Source organism: Phycodurus eques, chromosome 1 (assembly GCF_024500275.1).
Source record: "Phycodurus eques isolate BA_2022a chromosome 1, UOR_Pequ_1.1, whole genome shotgun sequence".
NCBI classification, from domain to species: Eukaryota; Metazoa; Chordata; class Actinopteri; order Syngnathiformes; family Syngnathidae; genus Phycodurus; species Phycodurus eques.
Genome location: NC_084525.1, coordinates 84,732 through 105,000, shown reverse-complemented (window position 1 = coordinate 105,000; position 20,269 = coordinate 84,732). Strand labels below are relative to the sequence as shown.

Sequence of the window (20,269 nt, the reverse complement as noted above, 5' to 3'; positions counted from 1 at the left end):
CCTGTGTGGGTTTTCTCCGGGCACTCCGGTTTCCTCCCACATACCAAAAACATGCATGAATTGGGGAATATTAACTGCCCGTAGGTGTACCCCGCCTCCTGCCCGATAATAGCTGGGATAGGCTCCAGCACGCCCGTGACCCTAGTGAGGAGAAGCGGCTCAGAAAATGGATGGATGGATGGATGTTCAATACATTTGCACAACTGTCTGAAAATATGTTTTTACTTTGTCATTATGGGATATTTTATGTAGATTTATTTTAAACTACACATGCCACCACATACTGTTTTCATATCCTCTGTGTCAAGTCGTCAAGCAATGAGGCTACACTTGCTAGGGAGAGTCCTCACCAGTGAATAGTAATGGATCTTCAAGTACGACCCAGAGAGCCGACGCCAGAACCTTCAGTAGAAGAGTCCGTTCTCCCAAGCTCCAATGGGGTCATCTAGAGGACCAGTTTGAAGACGTGGACAACATCAATAAGACCATGACGATGGAGCTTTGGAGGACCTCGTAAGAATCCTTATAGGAGTGCTTGATGGCGTGGCAGAGAAGGCTGGGAACGTAGACTCCAGGTAGCAGAAAACTTGTAGTTTGGTTTTGAAATCTATCTTTTGTGACACCATTCCTCGAACACACATTGTATATTTGTAACATGTTACTCCGACAACACTGTTAGTTAAGCTATGGAAAAAGTAATGCACGGGCCCTCTCACTCCATTTTTCTTGGTCCGTCCTTGAAAGTATGAGACCTGCAATTCGCCCCAAATGGCTGCTTCAAACCAAAAACGCAGACTTCCTGTTCAATTTCATCACGACAAATTCCCAAGAAGAAGTTGATCAAAGTACGAGCCCAGGACAATTGTTGAAACTGGTGTAGAGGGGGCTACTGAGTGACTTTTGGTGTCATGTCGGGGGACCCTTAAATTGCATATACTTTCACCAAAATATAGGAACTTGCAAAAATTTTGAGTTTGGGGGCATGTTGAGGCCACTAAAAAGGCCATTCATTCAGAATAATAATAATAATAAAAATAAACAATTCAACCTGTCCTGCTGCTCTGACCCGAAAAACTCACCACAGGAGGAGGAACGACGTAATGTACGGAACCACCAGGATGACATGTGCCAGCTGGAAACAAACACACAGACACACACGCACACAAACACTTTGAGTTATTACTTTATCATACAAGAGAAGGGTCATCGTATCGTTGCTCTCATTTCAGCCAACATCAAAGGGTGCTTCATTTATGTTTGTTTTTTTTGCTTTTTGTACACTTGTTCTGAAAAGACAACAGTGGTAAGAGGAGGATAATTTACACAGGAAGTTAGTGTGATCTAAGTGGTGTCTATGTACTTTTGGCCAGAGTGTATGATTTTGATGATCCTAAATAATGATGGATAGTATGGAGAGAGATGTTCTTCTTTTCCTTTCGGCTTGTCCCGTTAGGGGTCACCTCTCTCCTGCATACTCCTCTCTAACACCAACTGCCCTCATGTCTTCCCTCACTACATCGATCAACCTTCTATTTGGTCTTCGTCTAGCTCTCTTGCCTGGCAGCTCCATCCTCATCACCCTTCGACCAATATACTCATTCTCTCTCCTCTGGACGTGTCCAAACCATCGAAGTCTGCTCTCCCTAACTCTCGCCAAAATATCTGACCTTGGCCGTCCCTCTGATGAGCTCATTTCTAATTGTATCCAACCTGGTCACTCTTAGAGAGAGTGACCAGGTTGGACTTCTCTGCACTTCTCCATCAACACCCTCAGGGCAAATAATGCATCCGTGGTACTCTTTCTAGGCATGAAACCATACTGTTGCTCGCAAATACTCACATCTATCCTGAGTCTAGCCTCCACTACTCTTTCCCATAACTTCATTGTGTGGCTCATCAACTTTATTCCTCTACAGTTCCCACAGCACTGTAGATCACCTTTGTTCTTAAAAATGGGCACCAGCACACTTTTTCTCCATTCCTCATGCATCCTCTCACTCGCTAGAATTCTGGAGAAGAAGCTGGTCAAAAACTCAACAGCCACCTCTCCAAGATGCTTCCATAAATTCACAGTTATGTCATCAGGACCAAATGCCTTTCCATTTTTCATCCTCTTCAGTGCCTTTCTAACTTCCCCCTAACTAATCATTGCTACTTCCTGGTCCACCACAATTGCCGCTTCTACTCTTCTTTCTCTCTGATTTTCATCTTTCATTAACTCCTCAAAGTATTCTTTCCATCGATCCAGCACACTGCTGGCACCAGTCAACACGTTTCCATCTCAGAATCAGAATCAAGTATGTCCAAAAAACACACAAGGAATTTGTCTCCGGTAGTTGGAGCCGCTCAAGTACGACAACAGACAGTCAATCCTTAATCACCCTAATCTTCCTCACATCCTTCCCATCTCTATCCCTGTCTACCCAACCTGTATAGATATTTTTCTCCTTCTCTAGTGTCCAACCTGACATACACACATGGTGGAGAATATGCCTCGTTTGGCCTTTGCCACCTCTAACTTTGCCCTACGTCACATCTCCATGTATTCCTTTCTCCTCTCCTCTGTCCTCGCCTCTTCTGAACTAACCTCCTTCCTTGTATGATTTCCTGAACTTTGAGGTTCCACCACCAAGTCTCCTTCTTTTCCTACCAGAAGATACACCAAATACTCTCTCGCATGTTTCTCTGATCACCTTTGCTGTAGTGGTCCAGTCTTCTGGAAGCGCCTCCTGTCCACCGAGACCCTGTCTCACCTATTCCCGAAAAGCAGCACAACTCTTCCTTTCTCAGCTTCCAGCACATGGTTCTGTGTTTGTCTTCTAATCTCCTACCCACCATCATAGTCATTTTACACACCACCATCCTATACTGTCTTGCCACACTCTCCCCTACAACTACCTTACAGTCATTAACCTCCGTCAGATTACATCGTCTGCACAAAATGTAATCCACCTGTGTGCTTCTACCTCCGCTCTTGTAGGTCACCCTATGTTACTGCCTCTTCTGGGAAAAAAAAGCGTTCACGACAGACATTTCCATCCTTTTTGCAAAGTCTACCACCATCTGTCCCTCAAGGTTCCTTATCTGGATGCCGAACTTACCCATCACTTCTTCATCATCCCTGTTTCCTTCACCAACGTGTCCTTTAAAATCTGCACCAATCACAACTCTCTCTCGGTCTGGGATGCTTAGAACTACTTCGTCCAGCTCCTTCCAGAATTTCTCTTTCACCTCTAGGTCACATTCTACCTGTAAGACACAGCCACTAATTACATTATACAAAACACCCTCAATTTCAAGTTTCAGCCTCATCATTTGATCTGATACTCTTTTCACCTCCAAGACATTCTTAGCTAACTATTGCTTTAAACCCCTACTCCATGTCTCTTCTCATCTACACCATGGTGAAATAATTTGAACTCTACCCCTAAACTTCTAGCCTTACTGCCTTTCCACTTGTTCTCCTGGACACACAATGTATCAACCTTTCTCCTAATCATCATGTCAACCAACTCCTGAGATTTTCCTGTCATAGTCCCAACATTCAAAGTCCCCACATTCAATTCTAGGCTCTGTGCTTTCCTCTTCTCTTTCTGCCAAAGAACCCGCATCGCACCTCTCCTTCGTCTTCGACCCACAGTAGCTGAACCTCCACCGGTGCCCTGTAGGTTAACGGCGCCGGTGGCGGACGTTGTTGACCTGGGCCACGACCGATTCGGTATAGAATTCTTTGGATGAACGCTCATGTTTGGTTGGCAAAGTTTTTAGCCGGATGCCCTTCCTGAAATAACCCTCTCCATTTATCTGGGCTTGGGACCGGCCTACAGATTGCACTTGCTTGTCCCCCCCATAGGGCTGCATTGATAGTATGGGGAGTAATTCAGTATGTCTCAAAATTATTTGTCCGTCTTTTTCAAATCCACAAATATACTCGCAATTCACACGTGTGTTTTCAAATCCACAAATATATCCGCGATTAGGGGTAGGGCTAAGATGAAGGGCTACCTTCAAATCAAGTGTGGTCTAGGCATGGGGCGATTACCGTGTTGAATTTTCTATTGCGCTTATCCTCACTATGTTCGCGGGTGTGCTGGAGCCTATCCCAGCTATCTTCGGGCAAGAGGCGGGGAACACCCTGATGTGGTCGCCAGCCAATCGCAGGGCACATATAAACAACCAACCATTCGCACTCACATTCACACCTACGGATAATTTAGAGTCCTCAATTAACCTACCATTCATGTTTTTGGGATTTGGGAGGAAAGCAGAATACCCGGAGAAAACCCACTCAGGCACAGGGAGAACATTCAAACTCCGGATTTTAACTCGGGTCCTCAGAACTGTGAGGCAGATGTGCTCACCAGTCGTGCACCGTGCCGCTAACAAGGTTTCAATAACCGCTAATACTGTCTATTATCGGTGGTGAGCTTTTTTAGAGTGATGGCTAGTTGCCTTCCCAGCTGCGCAGAGGGAGGGAGGGAGTAGTGATATGAACGCACTGATAAGGAATAATTCAGGAAACGAGTGACAGCAGCAGGAAAAGGAGAACATTTTGGACATAGCAGTGTGATTAATTACATTCAGGTACTGCAGATTTGTTATTTAATGTCATGTAACGTAAAATATGTATAACAAATACAAACTGTATAAACATAAATTTGACATAGAAATAGCAATATAAACTTAAGAACATAATTAAATACAATATCTACATTTTAGCTGGAAAGCTAAAACGCTAAAAAGCTAAAAAAATAATAATAATAATAATAAAATAAATAAATAAATGTTTTAAAAATATTTTTTTCCCCTTAGTCTCATGTTGTTTTGTTTATATTCCTCTAAAGGTAACTCTCGAAGCGCATTTTGTGTCCATGGTCATTTTGGCACTGGGCTTGTAGTTCTGGAGTGATGTGTGCTGTTGTCGAAGAGGGTTGTCTTGTTCTGTCCTTGTGGAGGAAAGTATGGTAATATTAGGGTGGCCTCAAGGTGTGTTGTCTATAAAGTAAAACATTAAATGAGAATAAATGATAAATAATATATTTTTTTAAATAAATGTACCCAAAATAATCTACTTTAGCAAGGGGCTAACTGAATAAATGTGCTATTAGAAAGTGCAATCACGAATTGCAACTTAATGGAAGCAAATACAGTTAACGCAGAGAAGGCAATCGCAGGCTGTAAGCACGGACTTTTCATTTGAAAATTCCTATCGTCAATATCATGACTTGTAAAGGACAGTACGTCTCCATTGTTCTGCTAGACCACTGGTCGTGCACGGTCACAAACTGCAAAGAATTCGACAGTTGTGATTTCCCTATACTCAGAGTTTTTTCATTGCGGTCAGGCCAGCCCAAAATATTGAAGGCAGTCACTACAACAATTGTTAACCATGTCTTATCGCATGACATGCCGCCTCTCTGCCAACTTGATGAAAGCTTAAAATGGCATTGATGTCCAATGTAGTAATGCTTTTATTTTGAAGTTGGCCACGGAGCACAGTGCTGCCCCTTAAATGAAGCCTTATCCATGTGTTCACCCCCTAATGGCTGGCTGACTCGGTTATGGATACTGCTGCAAACGAAGCACTTTTCATATGCAGCAGTGCCCGCATTTTAAACGTCAAAAATCACAGACGATTATGAAATCTATTCGTGGCAGCCAAAATCGCGATCACGATTAAAATTTGATTACTTGTGCAGCCCTACTAACGTCGCTACATTCGCTATGTATCTTCTGAATGTGACTTAGCTGTCTAATAAGTGTCTATTCGTTCATAAAATACAGTACATTGTAGTGAAGACCGTTTCCCGTGAATTTGTCACTGTCGTCTGAAGATTGACTAGCAATGTGCGAGCTTGTTACTAACAATTCAAAACATAAATATTCACGTTGATAAAAACATGACTGACTGTCAGTAGTATTAACATCAATAATTCTGCTCACATTTAAGTACCTTCTTGTCCGTTCTGCCGTCTTGTCAGCGAGCTCTTCGCCAGTCAGTCCTATATCCCTTGCTTTCAAGTGAGCTCCCGGACCTCACTTGTTTTCAAGGGCTATACACATCTTCATCTTAGCCCTACCCCTTGGCCTTATGGAGATTTGGGACAACCCTCTGTTCTCGTGCGTGAGCAAAACCAAGGGCTAAGGGGTGAAATTAGGGTTAAGGGGTAGAATTGGGATGTGCCCTCAGTGTCAGACTGCACATTTGAGAGCCTGTGTATTCTGCAGATATTGAGCGAGTCTTGACATCTCTGTGCGTGGTTTAGTCACTTCAGTGGCAAGTGTAAGTTCATGCTAAACCGAATTGTGAAAATGGCTGGTAAAAATGTGGGAAATCCCCTTAAGCCTCTTTACACTGAAAGGACAAGGCGGAAAGCTCGAAGAATCCTAGCAGAGAGCTCTCTTCCTCTACCTTGCGTTTTTACTTATTTGATTATATTTTACATCTACTTTTATTCCTATTTTTACGATATCTTACCTCTGTTTTTATTTTTTGTGTCTATTATAGGTTTTACTGTATGACAATAAAAAACTCTTCTATTCTATTCTTTGCAGTTTGAGGAGGTTATTGTTATAATAATAATGGTCGTTTTTTTTCATTATTTTTTTTTTTATTTCATTCATTTTCATGAACTGTAATCACCTTGTGTAATTCCTGCTTTGTTTCTCGATAGGACTCTCTTCCAGAAGTTTTTTGTAAACAAATAACTTTGGAGTCCTTCTGTTGGTTATATTTGACAAGTAGCAGCAGTGAGTGAACATGTACACTGTTACTGTTAGCTTCTTGTGCTCAGTGCTCATGAAATCAAAGTGTTGTGTTTTTGCTCCATTGTCTTTGGGTTGACAGGACACTCAGCCGGCTGCATCAACCAGGTTTTTTAAACAATGTACTCTGATTTGGAGTTTGTGATGAGTGACAAGAAGGCACGAACATGTAGAATAGAATAGAATAGAATAGAATAGAATAGAATAGAATTGAATTGAATCAAATCTAATAGAATCGAATGTTTTACATGACATTGCAGTCAACAGACAAATGGACAGTGTGCGTGTGTGTGTGTGTGTGTGTGTGTGTGTGTACGTGTTTACCTTTACAGTATGGGAAGCCATAGGTGTCCTGTGCACAGCTATCACAGCGCTGGCCATGAACATTGTGCAAACATACACACTGACCAGTCGCTTGATCACAGCTGCTGTAGCGAGAACCTTCTGTGGAACACTGGCACGCTGCAAAACACCCACCGAAAATCACACAGCAAGTCGAGGTCATCGTTTAAAAAAATCAAATAAAAAAAACAGATCGCTAAGCTCTCACGTGTGCAGCTGGGGTAGCCATAGTAACCGGGCGCACACTGGTCACATGAGGCGCCGCTGTAGTTAGGTCGGCAGTGGCACTGACCCGACGCCGTGCAGCTGTTGTCGGATGAGGTACGAGGGTCACACGTGCACACTGCCACAAGGAGTGCAGTGAACACTACTGATATTGACACCGCAACATTGGGGATGGTTGTTCTTCTCCATGTCCGAGGTCCAAGTACTAAATACGTGTGAATGTCCTGGGTCTATATTCCTTGGTCCATGTATGTCCATGCCCAAGATCCTTGTATGTCCATTCTCTAGGTCTATATCCTTGGTTCATGTCCTAGGTGTATATTTTGGGTTCAAGTCTGAGGCCCATGTCTTGGGTCCATGTCTTAATTTCCTGTTTGTGATAGAGTGTTTGGATGTGTAACTAAACTTAATTGTATGTCAAAACAGATGTCTTGGTATGTTGACATGGTGAAGAAGGGGAGGGATGTGAGGTAATGTGATGCGAATGCTTGAGTGGATGCTATTTGGCGTATTGGGAGGTCGGATGGATGTGTATTTGTGACAGTTTTTGAGTGGGAGAGTCCATTGCTGGAGCCTCACTTATCTATGATGTGGTGTCAGAGTAACATGCAAAATGAGGCCTAAAAGTTGCGTTCATAACATTTTGCGCAAAATATGTGACTCATCGAAAAAAGATAATTACAAGTGAGCATCCATCCATTTTCTTCCACTTATCCAAGGTTGGGTCGCGGGGGCAGTAGCTTTAGCAGGGAAGCCCAGACTTCCCTCTCCCCAGCCACTTCATCCAGCTCTTCTGAGACGTAGTCTCTCCAGCGTGTCCTGGGTTGTCCCCGGGGTCTCCTCCCGGGTTGAGACGTGCCCGGAACACCTCCCCGGGGAGGCGTCCAGGAGGCATCCTAATCAGATGCCCGAGCCACCTCATCCGGCTCCTCTCAATGTGGAGGAGCAGCGGCTCTACTCTGAGCCTCTCCGGGATGACCGAGCTTCTCATCCTATCTCTAAGGGAGAGCCTAGACACACTGCAGAGGACGCTCATTTCGGCCACTTGTATCGGAGATCTTGTTCTTTCGGTCACGACCCACAGCTCGTGACCATAGGTGAGGGTAGGAACGTAGATCGACCGGTAAATTGAGAGCTTCGCCTTTCAGTTAGGCTCCTTGTTCACCACAACGGATCGATACAAAGTCTACATCACTGCAGACGCTGCACCGATCCGCCTGTCGATCTCCCGTTTGATTCTTCCCTCACTCGTGAACAAGACCCCAAGATACTTTAACTCCTCCACCTGGGGCAGGATCTGATCCCCGACCTAGAGAGGCCACTCCAGCCTTTTCCGACTGAGTACCATGGGCTCAGATTTGGATTTTCATCCCAGCCGCTTCACACTCCAGTGAGAGTTAGAGATCATTGCTTGACGAAGCCAACAGAACCACATCATTCGTAAAAAGCAGAGATGCAATACTGAGGCCACCAAACCGGTTCCCACTCTACACCTTGGCTGTGCCTATAAATTCTGTCCATTAAAGTTATGAACAGAATCAGCCTCAACAGAAACGAGTCCGACCTACTGCCAGCAACGCAGACCAAACTCTGACACCGGTGGTACCCCATACTCCCGAAGCACCCCCCACAGGACTCCCCGAAGGACACAGTCGAACGACTTCCCCAAGTCCACAAAACACATGTAGACTGATTGGGCGAACTCCCATGCATCCTCGAGGACCCTGCTGAGGGTGAAGAGCTGTTCCACGGCCAGGACGAAAACGACACTGCTCCTCCTGAATCTGAGATTCGACTTCCCGACTGACCCTCCTCTCCAGTAGCCCTGAATAGACCTTACCAGGGAGGCCGATCAGTGTGATCCCCCAGTAATTGGAACACATCTTCCGGTCGTTCTCCATGGCTTCACCGAACTCCTCCCACGCCCGAGTTTTTGCCTCAGCGACCACCAAAGCTGCATTCCACTTGGCCAGCCGGTACCCGTCAGCTTCCTCAGGAGTACCACAGACCAAAAAGTTCCCGATAGGACTCCTTCTTCAGCTTGACGGCATCCCTCACCGTTGGTGTCCACCAATGGGTGCGGGTTTTGTCCCCACGACAGGCACCGACCACCTTACGGCCACAGCTCCGGTCGACCGCCTCAGCAATGGAGGTGTGGAACATGGTCCAATCGGACTCAATGTCCTCCGCATCCCTCGGGACGTGGGTGAAGTTCTGCCGGTGGTGGGAGTTGAAACTCACCAGGTGGTGATCAGTTGACAGCTCCGCCCCTCTCTTCACCCGAGTGTCCAAGACATGTGGCCGCAAGTCCGATGACACGACCACAAAGTCGATCATCGAACTGCGACCTAGGTTGTCCTGGTGCCCAGTGCATGTGTGGACACCCTTATGCTTGAACATGGTGTTCGTTATGGACAATCCGTGATGAGCACAGAAGTTCAATAACAGAACACTGCTCGGCTTCTGATCGGGGGGGGCCGTTCCTCCCAATCATGCCCCACCAGGTCTCACTGTCATTGCCCACGTGAGCATTGAAGTCCCCCAGCAGAACGGTGGAGTAGGGGGCGCTCTCCAGCACCCCCTACAAGGACTCCAAAAAGGGTGGGTACTCTGAACTGCTGTTTGGTGCATTGGCACAATAAACATTCAGGACCCGTCCCCACAACCGTGGGCGGAGGAAGGCTACCCTCTCTCTTGTCCACCGGGGTGAACCCACAATGTACAGGCGCTATAATTTCTGCTGCCTCTTGCCGTTTGAAAAAGTCTCAATAAGCTTTTAAGCTCCAGCCCTCAGCTTGTTAGATCGTTAGCTCGCCAACTAGCGAATGTAATAAACAGTTACAGTGCCATGAAAAAGTATTGGCCCCCTTCTCAAATTCTTATATTTTTGTATAGTTTCTGCACTTTAATGTTTAAGATCATCAAACAAATTTAAATATCAGACAAACATAAGCCAAGTGAATTTAAAGTGCTGTATTTAAACAGGGATATCATTTATTAAGGAAAAAAACCTATTCAAAGGTACCTGGCCCTGTGTGGGAAAAGTAATTAGCCCCCTTGTTAAATCATGAATTAACTGTGCCTCATCACAAATTTTGGTTAATTTTGTTGGATCACACCCAATCCTGATTACCTCCAAACCTGTTCAATCAAGAAATCAAGAAAATCAAGTCGGACAATGCATCTAAAAAAGCTGTAAAAAAAAATGACACGATCCAAAGAAATTCTAGAAGTAATTGACATCTATCACTCTGGAAAGGGTTACAAAAGCCATTTCTAAAGCTTAGGATTCCAGCAAACCACAGAGAGAGCCATTATCCTTACATGGAGAAAACATGAAACAGTGGTGAACCTTCCCAGGAGTGGCCGGCTTACAAAGATTACCCCAAGAGAACAGCAATGACTCATCCAGGAGGCCACAAACGAACTCAGGACAACTTTTAAACTGCAGGCCTCCCTTGCCTCAGTTCAGGGCAGTGTTCATGACTCAACAATAAGGAAGAGAGTGGGCAAAAATGGCATCATGGCAGAGTTCCAAGACGAAAACCACTGCTGACCAAAAAGAACAAAGCCTCGTCTTACTTTTGCAAAAAAAAAAATATATTAGAATGATTACCAAGACATTTGGGGGAGTATTATATGGAGGAAAAGTGTGCTGGTGCCCATTATTAAGAACAAGGGTGATGTGCAGAGCTGTGGGGACTAGAGAGGAATAAAGTTGACGAGCCACACGAAGTTATGGGAAAGAGTTGTAGAAGCTAGACTCAGGACAGAAGTGAGTATTTGCAAGCAACAGTATGGTTTCATGCATAGAAAGAGTACCACAGATGCATTATTTGGCTTAAGGATGTTGATGGAAAAGTACCAGTGTCTCCAGATGACTACAGTTCAATTGAGGTGTTGTGTTACTGTCTAAAACAGATAAATAACTTGATGAGCCAAACGTTTCTTCAATTAAACCAGAACAAAACTGAGATAATTGTTTTTGGCAATAAAGAAAAGAGGATTGCTGTTAGTAAACACCTGGAGTCACTATCTTTAAAAACCAAAGACCAAGTCCGAAACCTTGCTGTTCTGATAGATTCCGACCTGACTTTCAACAGTCATATCAAATCAATGACTAAAACTGCCTTCTACCATCTGAAGAACATATCCAGAGTGAAGGCTTGCATGTGTCAAGCAGACCAGGAGAAGCTCATCCATGCTTTTACCTCAAGTAGACTTGACTATTGTAATGGTCTTCTGACTGGACTCCCCAAAAAGAGCATTCAACAGCTGCAGTTCATTCAGAATGCTGCAGCTCGGTTCTGACCAGAACAAAGAGGTCAGAGCATATTCCTCAAATTCTCAAGTCTTTACACTGGCTTCCAGTTAGCTTTAGAATATATTTTAAAGTTCTGCTACTGGTCTATAAATCAGTAACTGGTTCAGGTCCTGAATACGTGAAAAAAATGCTAATGGAATATGAACCCAGAGTACCCAGAGAGGAACTGTGGTACTGCATGTGGAGGTCTGGAGGCACAGAGAAGTAGAGAAGAGGACAGAGAAGTAGAGAAGTCGTGACAGCAGGGAACATGTGGAGGAGGAATTTGAAAGATGGAGGCATGCACTGGAAAGGAGAGGATTGAAGATTAGCCGAAGTAAGACAAAATATAAGTGCATGAATGAGAGGGGTGGAGGGGGAAGAGTGAGGCTACAGGGAGAAGAGATAGCAAGGGTGGAGTACTTTAAATACATTGGGGTCAACCGTCCAGAGCAATGGTGAGTGTGGTCAGGAAGTGAAGAAACGGGTCCAAGCAGGTTGGAACGGGTGGAGGAAGGTGTCAGGTGTGTTATGTGACAGAAGAGTCTTTCCTAGGATGAATGGCAAAGTTTATAAGACAGTGGTGAGGCCAGGCATGATGTACGGATTAGAGACAGTGGCACGGAAGAGACAACAGGAAGCAGAGTTGGAGGTGGCGGAAATGAAGATGTTGAGGTTCGCTCTCGGAGTGACCAGGTTGGATAAAATTAGAAATGAGCTCATCAGAAGGACAGCCAAGGTTAGATGTTTTGGAGACAAAGTTAGAGAGCGCAGACTCCGATGGTTTGGTCTCCTCCAGAGGAGAAATAGTGAGTATATTGGTAGAAGCGTGATGAGGATGGAGCTGCCAGGCAGGAGAGCTCGAGGAAGACCAAAGAGAAGGTTGATGGATGTCGTGAAGGAAGACATGAGGGCAGTTGGTGTTGGAGAGGAGGATGCAGGAGATAGGCTTACATGGAAAAGGACAAGCCGAAAGCAAAAGAAAAAGTTAGTTTTGTAAATGTAAAATGTCATTTTAGTGAGTTAACCTTTTTTTTTTTTTTTTATAAATCATTCTTGTTTTTATTTCATTTACGAAAATGTTTTTCCAATTTTAGTTAGTTATTTCGTTCCTTTTCGTTTACTATAATAACCTTGCTGTGCCCCCAGAAGAGCTTTCTGCCAAGGAACGCCCCTGGTCTGAGTCCTTTGTTCATGTCCAAGGTCCATTTCCTAGGTCCAAGTCCCAACTCTATAGCTAAGATCTATATTCTAGGTCGAAATCCTTTTTGTATATTGATGCATACCTTGACAATTGGGGTAAGAGTGGAATCCAGATCGGCACCGTTCACACCGAAGACCCTGGAATTCCACTTTGCATAGACAGCGACCAGAAGAGTTGCATACTTCAGGCAGCGAGCCCACAGAACTGCAACCACACACTGTGGATACAACAACACAACACAGCGCAACACAGCATTTGATGCGTTCAGAACATTTGATGCTAACACAACGTGAGATGACCTGTCACTCACATTGACACAAGGGGTAGTTGAAGTAGCCTGGTGCACAGTGGTCACAATGGTAACCATGGAAACCAATACGACACACACCGTGACCCATTAGCGTGTCACAGGAACCATCCAGGCAACCCGGACCTGAACATTGACACGCTGCATGTACGTACACGTACACACGTACATGCGTATACACACACACACACACACACACACACAATCAGAAGTCCTCCTCTTGCATTTTTTCAATGCTCCTCTTGCATTATTTCAATGTTTTGTGTGTGTGTGCGTGCGTGTGTGTGGGCGTGTATGTTGACAAAGTTGAGTGTGTTGAGTTCTGATAATGTAAACGATGCCTGACCATTTCCAAGTGAAAGTACAGTAGGAACCCATGCAGGGTCTTGGTGTCACTGAGGTTCTTACCCTGGCAGTTGAGTCCGTGGAAGCCCGGCGCACATGTGTCACAGTGATCACCAGTGAAGCCAGGCTTGCACACACATGTTCTGCTTTGTGGATCTGGTCTGCACGAGTTGTCAATGGTGCCGGCCGCGCTGCACTCACAGTCTAAACACAAAACAGAAGCTTTTGTTGAGACTCTAAACACGGTCTGTTCGGAACCCAGTAGGAGCTTGTTTGAGCTTTTATGTCACACACAACCCAAAAAGTAAAACGACTTTTGCTTTCAGTCCCACATGACAGAGAATCATGGAGAACACAAACTGTGTAACAAACAACAAACATGTGAAAGGGAACAGAGTATGAGAGACCATACTGTATGTGACTGAGAGACCGAACATGTGACACCAAACAGTACATGCACAGTTGGGTAGAGTAGGCAAATACTGTACTCAAGTAAGAGTACAATTACTTACTTCAGAATAATACGACTTCAGTAAAAGTAAAATGTAGTCCTCCAAATATTTACTTTAGCGTAAGAAAGCGCTCAGTGAAAAACACTACTCAAGTACTGTGCGACCAGTGAGTAATTTCTGATGTATTTTTTAAATCAGAGCATGAACCTAAAATAAAATAAAACAAATCTAAATAAAATAATGTGCAAATTCAGATATTGCTGAACAATAACACTGAATCTAAAACAATGACTAAAATCTTAAAGAAAATCTTTGTGAAACAACAAATTAAGACAAATTCACCTCCAAGAAATGGTCTTACACTATATTGTTTCTACTTGTTAAATACTGTAGGTTCATCAGGCAGATGACAAAAACAGGAACAAGGCTGCAGTGGATATAAAAAGTATACACACCCCTGTTCAAATGTCAGGCTTTTGTGTTGTAAAATAATTTTGACCAAGATCATTTTTTAATGTTTTTTTTTCCACCATTAATGTCACCTCCAATTTATTGTTGTATCTTTCTGAGAGGGGAGGTCAAAAATCCATTATTATTATTATTAAGCAGTTTATTTGAAAGGGGACAATGCAATGTCATAAAACACATGAAGTACACATGGTTAAAAAAGCCAGAATTAGCCAGAAGGCTAGTTTTCATCTGTAATACATCTACAAGACAATATAATACAGGATACATAATCAAAGACTTACTATACTATTAAGAGAGAATAAAACCACAAATCATTTGATCATAACAAAAAAACATCATAACATACTTGTCTTTTAGTGTTGGCAGGTAGGTGTAGGTGTTAACTAGCCACATTTTCAGTTTTTTTGTGAAGGCCTTGTATGTTGTAAGCAGTTTAACCTCCTTCCACTCACCAGCGCTCCTCACTGACCAGGCTGACTTACTGAAAGTGCTCCAGCGCAGAGGAATGAGACAGTCACCTCTGACAGAGCCTCGAGTGACACGCTCAGAGCTGTTTCTTTGGCTGATGAACTCAGCCAGAGGAGCTGGAGCCAAATCATGCAGTAATTAATAAATCAAATTTAAATCTGCAAATATGTGAAGACTGTCCCAGTTTAAAAGACTGTATTTTGTTTTAATTGCACAGTGATGATTGTGCCTTGGTTTTTTCCCATCCATCCATTTTCTGAGCCGCTTATCCTCACAAGGGTCGCGGGCGTGCTGGAGCCGATCCTAGCGATCTTTGGCGAGAGGCGGTGTGTAGGGCAAGTTACTGATAACTGTGTATCGCCTACACTCTAATCTGTCAGAGTTGGCAAAGGGTAAGATGTCAGGTTGTGGTCGTGAGCTGGGTTCCACAGTGGCCTCCACAAATCAATCACACTATGACAAAGATCTAGTGAGCAGGCTGTTCTCGTCGCACGTGACTACATGGGGTGACCTCCGCTAACATTGTGCGTTCCTCACTGTGTGCCTTCCATCTTAGAGGAGCAATGCTTCTCTCACCTGTTTGCTGCCATTGGCTCTGCGGCAACACACTGCTGTTGTTGATGCCTTCCACGTTGTGGCTTCCTCACCACTCCCTTCTCATTATTACTTGGCGCGAGCTGCTGAGTTGATAACGCTCACTGAGGCCTGCCGCCTTGGAAAAGCTACATCTGTCACAATCTACATGGACTCTCGTTATGCCTTCAGAGTGGTTCATGACTTCAGCGGCCTCTTGCGCCATCGCAACTTTTTGAAATCTGACAGCAAACCTGTTCTTCGCCATGATAATGCTGCTGCTCTACTCGACGCCAACCTCCTCCTATCGCTGTCTGCAAATGTACAGCACACAACATGTCTGACCCTGTCTCTCAAGGGAATACACGTGCAGATGCTGCAGCCAACGCTGCATCGCTCCTACCTCCATCCATCTTTCCATCTCTCCTCTCCTCTCTCACCCCCTCCCTCGCATGCTGCCCCTCTTCTTCTCTCTGACTTACACTCACTGTCTACTTCCACTGAACACACTTTATGGCATCAATGCGGTGCGTCTTTTGTAGACAGTGTCTGGATGAGCCCAAATAGTAAGCCTTGCCTCCCTCGTTGTCTGTTTTGCAAAATTGACCCATGGTTTGGACCACATGTCAAGAGGGGGATGATTACTGCTGTTCAGAGTCAGTGGTTTACAATGGGCTTTTGCAACTGACTTCTGCAAAAACTCTCACATGTGCTCAACACAACCCCGGCAGACCACGTCCACTCACTCAACAAGCAGCACATCTGCCACCTACACGACCATCTATAAACATTACATGTTGGATTTTATAGAAATGATACCATGTGAAGGCAAAAAATACTGTCTAGTATGGCAGACATGTTTTCCAAATGGATTGAAGTATTCCCGGCAAAACATTCATCTTCATCCACAGTGGCAAACACAAATAACTAAAATTATTCCCAGATGGGGAATTCCAGAAAAACTCTCTTCTGATAATGGCACACACTTTGTAAATGAAGTGATGACCCAGCTTTCAGATAGAATACAATTCGACCTCAAAACTCATTGTTGTTAACACCCTCTATCAGAATACAGAATACAATGATTTGCAAATCATGTTCAACTTATATGAAATTGAACACACTACAAAGACAAGATATTTAATGTTCAAACTGATAAACTTTATTGTTTTTAGCAAATAATCGTTAACTTAGAATTTTATGGCTGCAACACGTTCCAAAAAAGCTGGGACAGAGTCATGTTTATCACTGTGTTACATCACCTTTTCTTTTAACAACATTCAATAAACGTTTGGGAACTGAGGACATTAATTGTTGAAGCTTTGTAGGTGGAATTCTTTCCCATTCTTGCTTGATCTGCAGCTTCAGCTGTTCAACAGTCCGGGGTCTCCGGTGTCGTATTTTACGCTTCATAATGCGCCACACATTTTCAATGGGAGACAGGTCTGGACTGGAGGCAGGCCAGTCTAATACCTGCACTCTTTTACTCCGAAGCCACGCTGTTGTAACACGTGCATAATGTGGTTTGGCATTGTCTTGCTGAAATAAGCAGCGGCGTCCATGAAAAAGACATTGCTTGGATGGCAGCATATGTTTCTCGAAAACATGTTTGTACCTTTCAGCATTAATGGTGCCTTCACAGATGTGTAAGTTACCCATGCCATTGGCACTAACACAGCCTCATCCCATCACAGATGCTGGCTTTTGAACTTTGCGTCCATAACAGTCCTGATAGTTCTTTTCCTCATTGGCCCGGAGGACATGACGTCCACAATTTCCCAAAAAATGTGAAATGTTTACTCGTCTGACCACAGAACACTTTTCCACTTCGCGTCAGTCCATCTTAGATGAGCTCGGGCCCAGAGAAGCCGGCGGTGTTTCTGGGTGTTGTTGATAAATGGCTTTTGCTTTGCATAGTAGTTTCAAGTTGCACTAACGGATGTAGCGCCGAACAGTATTTACTGACATTGGTTTTCTGAAGTGTTCCTGAGCCCATGGACCGTAGCTGATGAAATCCCTAAATTCCTTGCAATTGTATGTTGAGAAACATTGTCCTTAAACTGTTAGACTATTTTTTCACGCATTTGTTCACAAAGAGGTGAACCTCCCCCCATCTTTGCTTGTGAATGACTGAGCAATTCAGGGAAGCTCCTTTTATACCCAATCATGGCACCCACCTGTTCCCAATTAGCCTTTTAACCTGTGTGATGTTCCAAACAGGTGTTTGATGAGCTTTCCTCAACTTTCTCAGTCTTTTTTGGTACCTGTCCCAACTCGTGAGTTAATGATTATTTGCTAAAAACAATAAAGTTTATTAGTTTCAACATTAAATATATTGTCTTTGTTGTGTATTCAATTAAATATAGGTTGAACATGATTTTCAAATCATTGCATTCTGTTTTTATTTATGTTTAACACAACGTCCCAACTTCATTGGAATTGGGGTTGTACATCGTAGCCAAATTTGGCCCCCTGGCCTGAGTTTGACATATATGTTTTAAAGGAAGAGTTAGCTAATAATGTCTTGGAGGTGAAAAGATTATCAGATCGAGTGATGAGGCTGTAACTTGAAATTGAGGGTGTTATCTATAATGTGATTAGTGGCTATGCCCCACAGGTAGGATGTGACCTCGAGGTGAAAGACAAATTCTGGAAGGAGCTCGATGAAGCCGTGGCCCAATGGTTAAGATCATCGCCTGCCACCGTGGGGGATCTAGATTCAAGACCACGACTGGGCCATCCGTCAACATACCCCGGACTCACTGCCCCCTGCTCCAGTGTGTTCCACTAACGTGTATGTGTCTCCACTGTGATGGGTAAAACGCAGAGAACGCATTTCGTATGCATGCATGCATGTTCATGACAATAAAAGGTGATTCTTCTTCTACTTCTTCTTCTAAGTAGTTCTGAGCATCCCAAACAGAGAAAGAGTCGTGATTGGTGCAGATTGTAATGGACATGTTGGTGACGGAAACAGGGGTGATGAAGAAGTGATGTTTAAGTACGGCATCCAGGAAAGGAACTTGGAGGTGATGAGATGGTGGAAGACTTTGCAAAAAGGATGGAAATGGCTGTAGTGAACACTTTTTTCCAGAAGAGGCCGGAACATAGGGTGACCTACCAGAGCGGAGGAAGAAGAACACAGGTGGATTACATCTTGTGCAGACGATGTAATCTGAAGGAGGTTACCAACCGTAAGGTAGAGGTAAGGGAGAGTGTGGCTAGACAGCGTAGGATGGTGGTGTGTAAGATGACTCTGGTGGTGGGAAGGAAGATTAGGAAGATAAAGGCAGAGCAGAGAACCATGTGGTGGAAGCTGACATAGGAAGAGTGTTGTGCGGCTTTTCAGGAAGAGGTGAGACAGGCTCTCGGTGGACAGGAGGAGCTTCCAGAAGACTGGACCACGACAGCCAAGGTGATCAGAGAGACAGCCAGGAGAGTACTTGTTGTATCTTCTGGCAGGAAAGAAGCCAAGGTGATCAGAGAGACAGGCAGGAGAGTACTTGGTTTATCTTCTGGCAGGAAAGGAGAGAAGTCGACTTGGTGGTGGAACCTAAAAGTGCAGGAAATCATACAAGGAATAAGGTTAGCTAAGAAGAAGTGGGACACTGAGAGTTCAATAGAATACTAGTGCGTGAGAAGATGCCTGAGGAATGGAGGAAAAGTGTGCTGGTGCCCATTTTTAAGAACAAGGGTAATGTGCAGAGCTGTGGGAACTATAGAGGAATAAAGTTGATGAGCCACACAATGAAGTTATGGGAAAGAGTAGTGGAGGCTAGAGTCAGGACAGAAGTGAGTATTTGCGAGCAACAGTATGGTTTCATGCCGAGAAAGAGTATCACAGATGCATTATTTGCCTTGGGGATGTTGATGGAAAAGTGCAGAGAAGGTCAGAAGGAGCTACATTGTGTCTTTGTAGATCTAGAGAAGGCCTATGACAGAGTAACCAAAGAGGAACTGTGGTACAGCATGGAGTGGCGTGGAGTGGCAGAGAAGTCTGTTAGAATAATACAGGACATGTACGAGGGCAGCAGAAAAGTGGTGAGGTGTGCTTTCGGTGTGACAGAGGAATTTAAGGTGGAGGTGGGACTGCATAAGGGATCAGCTCTGAGGAGGTGATGGATAGGCTGACAGATGAGGTTAAGACTGGAATCCCCGTGGACCATGATGTTTGCAGATGACATTGTGATCTGCAGTGAGAGCAGGGAGAAGTTGGATGAACAGTTATAAAGATGGAGGCATGCACTGGAAAGGAGACAAATGAAGATTAGCAGAAGTAAAACAAAATATATGTGCATGAATGAGAGCGGTGGTGGGGGAAGAGTCCGGCTCCAGGGAGAAGAGATAGCAAGGGTGGAGGACTTGAAATACTTGGGGTCAACAGTCCAGACCAATGGTGAGTGTGATCGGGAAGTGAAGAAGCAGGTCCAAGCAGGTTGGAACAGGTGGAGGAAGGTGTCAGGTGTGTTATGTGACTAAGAGTCTGCGCTGGGAGGAACAGCAAAGTTTACAAGACAGTGGTGTGGGCAGCCATGATGTACGGATTAGAGACAGTGGCACGGGAGAGACAACAGGAAGCAGAGCTGGAGGTGGCGGTAATGAAGATGTTGAGGTTATATTATAATTATAATTATATAAAATTATATTTTAAAACTATTGGGTGATACACAAAATAACAAAACAAAACTAATGCAAATTAAATTAAATGGAAACATCCTGACGGAACCTCAAGTGATGGCTGATGCTCTTAACAACTACTTCATTGAATCTGTGTCAGAAATCTCTTCTAAGTTTGCAGTAAAACAAAGGAAGGA

The 20,269-nt window shown here is 44.2% G+C and overlaps 1 protein-coding gene across 1 annotated transcript in view; it reads right to left on the bottom strand.

Annotated features, from left to right (window-relative positions):
• The window catches only part of lama5 (laminin, alpha 5), a 262,541-nt gene that overhangs the window by 192,618 nt on the left and 49,654 nt on the right, over positions 1 to 20,269 (bottom strand). The window contains 6 exon segments of the mRNA XM_061670415.1: positions 1,080 to 1,132; positions 7,090 to 7,227; positions 7,316 to 7,450; positions 12,922 to 13,056; positions 13,150 to 13,287; positions 13,555 to 13,695. Of these exon segments, the coding sequence (XP_061526399.1) occupies positions 1,080 to 1,132; positions 7,090 to 7,227; positions 7,316 to 7,450; positions 12,922 to 13,056; positions 13,150 to 13,287; positions 13,555 to 13,695 (740 nt within the window).